At 33.1% G+C, this 4,779-nt stretch overlaps 1 protein-coding gene across 1 annotated transcript; it reads right to left on the bottom strand.

Moving 5' to 3' along the window:
* LOC105159571 (probable fructokinase-5) lies at nucleotides 352–2,530 on the bottom strand. Its single transcript, XM_020692621.1, has 5 exons — nucleotides 2,321–2,530; nucleotides 1,543–1,953; nucleotides 1,061–1,203; nucleotides 771–885; nucleotides 352–661 (listed from the first exon to the last, which is right to left on the bottom strand). The coding sequence occupies exons 1-5, from the start codon at nucleotides 2,495–2,497 to the stop codon at nucleotides 524–526; spliced, it is 984 nt and encodes a 327-aa protein (XP_020548280.1). The 5' UTR covers nucleotides 2,498–2,530; the 3' UTR covers nucleotides 352–523.

A 4,779-nucleotide genomic window follows, 5' to 3' on the forward strand; every position in this document is an offset into this window, starting at 1 on the left:
AAAAAAGCCCATAAAAAAATCCTAATTTTGTCCACCTCTACAATTTTTGGCTACTTTTAAAATTCCTTATTTTGCCACCCCCTCTCTATATATAACAAAAAATGCAATTATATATATATATATATATATTATCCTCCCTTTGATTTATTTTCACTCAATGCTATGTAGTAAAAGTTTTATTAGCTTTATACAAGTAATATCTTTATATATAGGTCACGCACCTTATGCTCATTCATCATATATGCCTCATTGACTTGTCGTTAATTATATAGTTATGCATACACATATATATTTATATCAATTATTATTATTATTACTTTTATAATTATTTTTGAAGAGTGAACTCAAGCGTGAGCCATATATATGTATATTGTATTTATATATCAAAAGTTGGGATATGGGTTGCACACTTCTAATTAAGAAAAAGGCTTGACCAAATCCATAAATAAACTAAGTTGAATGAAAGACCTTGTTCTTGAAAATCCAAATAGTGGGAGAGAGACTAGTCTATTAAAAAGAATCGCTACTTGGCCTTCGCTTGAGCAATGAGAGCTTGTGCGTCGGATACGGTAGGCAGTGCTGGAATAGCTCCTTTCCGAGTGGTAGAAATTGCCCCACATGCATTTGCAAACGTTAAAGCTTCTTTCAACTTTGCCTCATCCTGCAAAAATGTCCAGTTTTGAGAGATTGTACTAATAGCGGATACTTAGAGTTTATGAATATGTTAAAAATTTTAAGAAAATACTAAAACATGCAACTAAAACGTTCACCTGCATAATTGATGGGTTTTTGGCAATGGACACCAAGAGTGCCCCAACAAAGGCATCGCCTGCCCCTGTTGTGTCAATTGTCTTCACAGAGAACCCATCAACTTTTCCTTTAAAGCTCTGTTATCATGTACACATATACTAGATGCACTTAATGATACGATAACCATATATTAAACTAGCATATTGCGATGATGGTAATTGATTGACCGATCAAATTAAGTGTATATGTATTATATACATGTATGACATTATGAAACACTCAAAAAGTAAAAGTAAAATTCAATATATGCATGCATGCCTTGGTAAAATATCTGCAGCCCTTCCCTCCATCAGTAATAACAAGAAGCTTGAGCTGATCATGCCACAGGGACATCACGGCATCTTCCTTTTGAGGATCTTTCTGTGTGAGGAATTCAACCTCATCATCGCTAACCTGTGAATCATACAGGCAAGATCCAATATTGGTCCTGAGAATACATAATTATTTGTTAAAAGTTTAAACAATTAGGTAAAATAATATCATTTAACATAATATCTTAATATGCCTCTGTCATGATGATGGGGTTTGAGTCTAAAACCTCATTTTTGGCCTAACTTTAATAACAAGTTAACCGACCACTTCATCTAAACATTAAATTGTTAGAAGTGAATTATTTAATATAATAACATTTATCTCAACCTAGTATTTTTAATTGCTTTTAAGATTGTGTTAGAATTATGTGTATGTGTATAATTTGCTGGCAATTAAATTGAAATGCGTCCAGTACGTGACCTTGATGAAATCTGCTTTGTTCCAAATGCTCTTGATTCCATCCCTAGCGGCTTGTGCGGAAGGCCAGAGAGGCAAGCGAACGTTGGGATCATAAGAGAGCAAAGCGCCAGCTTCCTTGGCATCTTTCATGGCAGCCATGTGAGCGGACCTGCATGGCTCAGATATGAGGCTTATGGATCCATAGTGAAAGATGCTGGCCTGCTTTATCATTTTGATGTCCAGCTCTGATTCCTTCAGCAACATGTCTGCGCTAGGGTTCCTATAAAACATGAACTCCCTGTCTCCGTTGTGCTTTAATGTCACGAATGCAAGCGCTGTTCTAGCTTGCTGATCGAAACGCACTCCCTCGCTATTAACTCCATTTTTCTTCAAGATGTCTACCAGCATCCGCCCAAACTCGTCTTCCCCGACCTGCATGGGTTGTTGACCAATCAAAAAATTCTTTTCTTCAAGAGTAATCTTTATCAAGTCGATAGGTTAAGCAAACAGATATCGACACTTGCAGCAAATCTCTTTTAGTTTTGATTGTTGCTGAAACTATGTGAAACTGCATATGATGAATATATAGTGAAAAGAAGTAACAATTAATCATTTTGATCTGACTTGAAACTAGGCGGCTATGATTCATGTGTTTAATTTTAGGCGACGCATATAAAAATTACATAATCTATTTTATTTAATTTATAAAGATTTTGTGTATATATTAAATGGAATTAGAAATACAATAACTAAAATTTAAAATGAAAAAAAAAATAGAAAGAAAATAAATGTTTTGGACCTTCCCGATAAAAGCAGAACTACCGCTAAGTTTGGTAATAGCACAAGCCACGTTGGCGGGTGCGCCGCCTGGGGCTTTAAGAAATCCATGAGATTCAGCCAATGACACTCCGGCGGTATCAGGCACAAAATCGATCAGCATCTCGCCAAAGCACACTATCAATGATTTGGTTGTCATCTCTCTGTGTAAAGAACGGAGATGATAACAGAGGAAAACCTATACAATATCCTATGCTATATAAATGTAATGCTTGCTCGAGTATATATAGTTAGGGTCCGCTGGTCCATGGAAGAGTCGGTGTTTAGATAGAATGGTCAATGGTCAAACAGATCCAATCCCATTTTTCACTCAATGTACTTCGGATACACGGAGATTCAGTTGAAACAACCATCTTAGGTAAAAGCACTTATTATTTTTTTTATTTTCTAATGAAAGTAATAGAAAACTCCAAAAGTATAATTACCCATCCTTGCATCTCCATGAGTATATAAAAAAATGGTGCGAGATGAAGAGAAAAATAAAATTTATGGAAAGAAACAATCATGGTGTGAGGAGATGAGAAAGGAACAAATCAAAAGAAGTATGATTTATTAAAATTATGGAAGTTTGTGAGGAAAAAAAATACGAAGAAGTAAGATGAGCGAAAAAATTATCATTATGTGATTATTAAAAGCTAGTGAAAATTACTCTTCCGACCAATTTTTTCATTTGAAGGAAAGAAATAAATGGCAAAATATCACTTTTGGTCCCACTAGATAGGGCCCTTCTCACTTTTGGTTCCACGCTTTATGTGTTTAACACCTTTAGTCCCAAAACCCCATTTTTTTAACAGTAATAGTCATGTTCCGTTAATAACTAACGAAAACGGCATGTGACTTGTTAGTCAACTAGCAGTTAGCGAAGAAAACATACTACTATGCTTGTGTTCAGTTTTTGGAGGGAAATAAAAGTGCCAAAAACATATTTTTTTGCTATTTATATATCTAAATAACCCACAAACACCACACAATATTTTTATCTTTTTCTCATAGGCCAAAAGATGTCACAAACATCTCAAAATTCTTCAAATATTGAATGATATTGTCATAAAGTTGCTCATTTGAAGACTTCGTGGACAAGTGACAATCATTGAATTTAAGTATATTTTCTGTTTTTTTTGCAATTGATTGCTTTTGTGCAATTTTAGTTTCTGTTTTTATACTTTCAGGATTTATGCTTACACATTTAAACATAACATAAACTGCAATTACTTGCAAAAAAGGCATATCCATTAGTCATTTTACACATAATTGACCATTACTAAAAGATCATCTAGTTTTTATAAGAACATCAGATAATGCATAATAACCTAATTGTTCAAACTACCAACATACATAACAACAACAAAAAAATCCAACCATTACAGAAATCAAAATTTAATTTCTTCGACGCAATTTTTGAATTTCTTCTTCTTGCAAATTCAATCGGCGCAACAAGTTGGGAATTATTATAGTAGCTCTTACGCATATTGGTGGATAAAACCACATAAAAAATCCACATCCACCTCTACCTCTCCTTGAAGAACAAGTATAAAACCTTCTACCTGGCTTGTCACTTGTCCACGAGGTATTCAAATGAGCAGCTTTGTGACAATAGCATTCAATATTTGAAAAATTTTAAGATATTTTTGTGACATCTTTTGGCATATGAAAAAAAGATAAAAATATTGTGTGGTGTTTGTGGGTTATTTATATATATAAGCAAAAAAATGTGTTTTTGACGCCTTTATTTCCCTCCAAAAACTAAACACAAGCATAGTAGTCTGTTTTCTTCGCCAGTTGCCAGCTGACTAACGGCACGTGAGTCACGTGCCGTTTCCGTTAGTTGTTAAAGGAGCAGGACCATTACTGTTAAAAAATAGGGTTTTGGGGTTAAAGGTGTTAAACACGTAAAATGTGGGACTAAAAGTGAGAAAGACCCTATCTAGTGGGACTAAACATGATATTTTGCCGAAATAAATTAAAGGATAATTTAAATATTCAAAAATTAGTATAATAAAAGAATTTTCTCTCATATAAGTATAGATTATCAACAAGCATTTGTAAAATAATTTTATATCATGAGAGTAGAACACATTTCATTACCTTGAACTATGTATTAATAAAACTATCGGATAAAATACAATTTATTTCCTTGTGATTATTGAAATAGTTAAAAAACAACCCTTAAAAAAGAAGTAGCTAAAAATTCCACAGTTTGCAAAATAGAGAATAAAACTCCCTGACCTGAAAGGTTGATAACATGCGCTATTTTTAGTATTTTTTATATTTTAATTATAAATACTTCTCTACCCTCGTTTAGAAATCTGTAGATCTAAATACTAAATAGATGAATGATTTGGATTTCATCATCAATATCTATATACAGTTCATATTTATTTGATATAAAAATAATTTAATACATAATACAAAATACATAAT

This window comes from Sesamum indicum, linkage group LG3 (genome assembly GCF_000512975.1).
Source record: "Sesamum indicum cultivar Zhongzhi No. 13 linkage group LG3, S_indicum_v1.0, whole genome shotgun sequence".
In the NCBI taxonomy this organism is placed as follows: Eukaryota; Viridiplantae; Streptophyta; class Magnoliopsida; order Lamiales; family Pedaliaceae; genus Sesamum; species Sesamum indicum.

Coding starts and splice junctions, on each gene's coding strand:
- LOC105159571 (XM_020692621.1), bottom strand. CDS start 2,497: ATGACAACCAAATCATTGATAGTGTGCTTTGGCGAGATGCTGATCGAT. Junction 1,954..2,320: donor GTTCTGCTTTTATCGGGAAG/GTCCAAAACATT, acceptor CAACCCATGCAG/GTCGGGGAAGACGAGTTTGG. Junction 662..770: donor AAAACCCATCAATTATGCAG/GTGAACGTTTTA, acceptor ACATTTTTGCAG/GATGAGGCAAAGTTGAAAGA.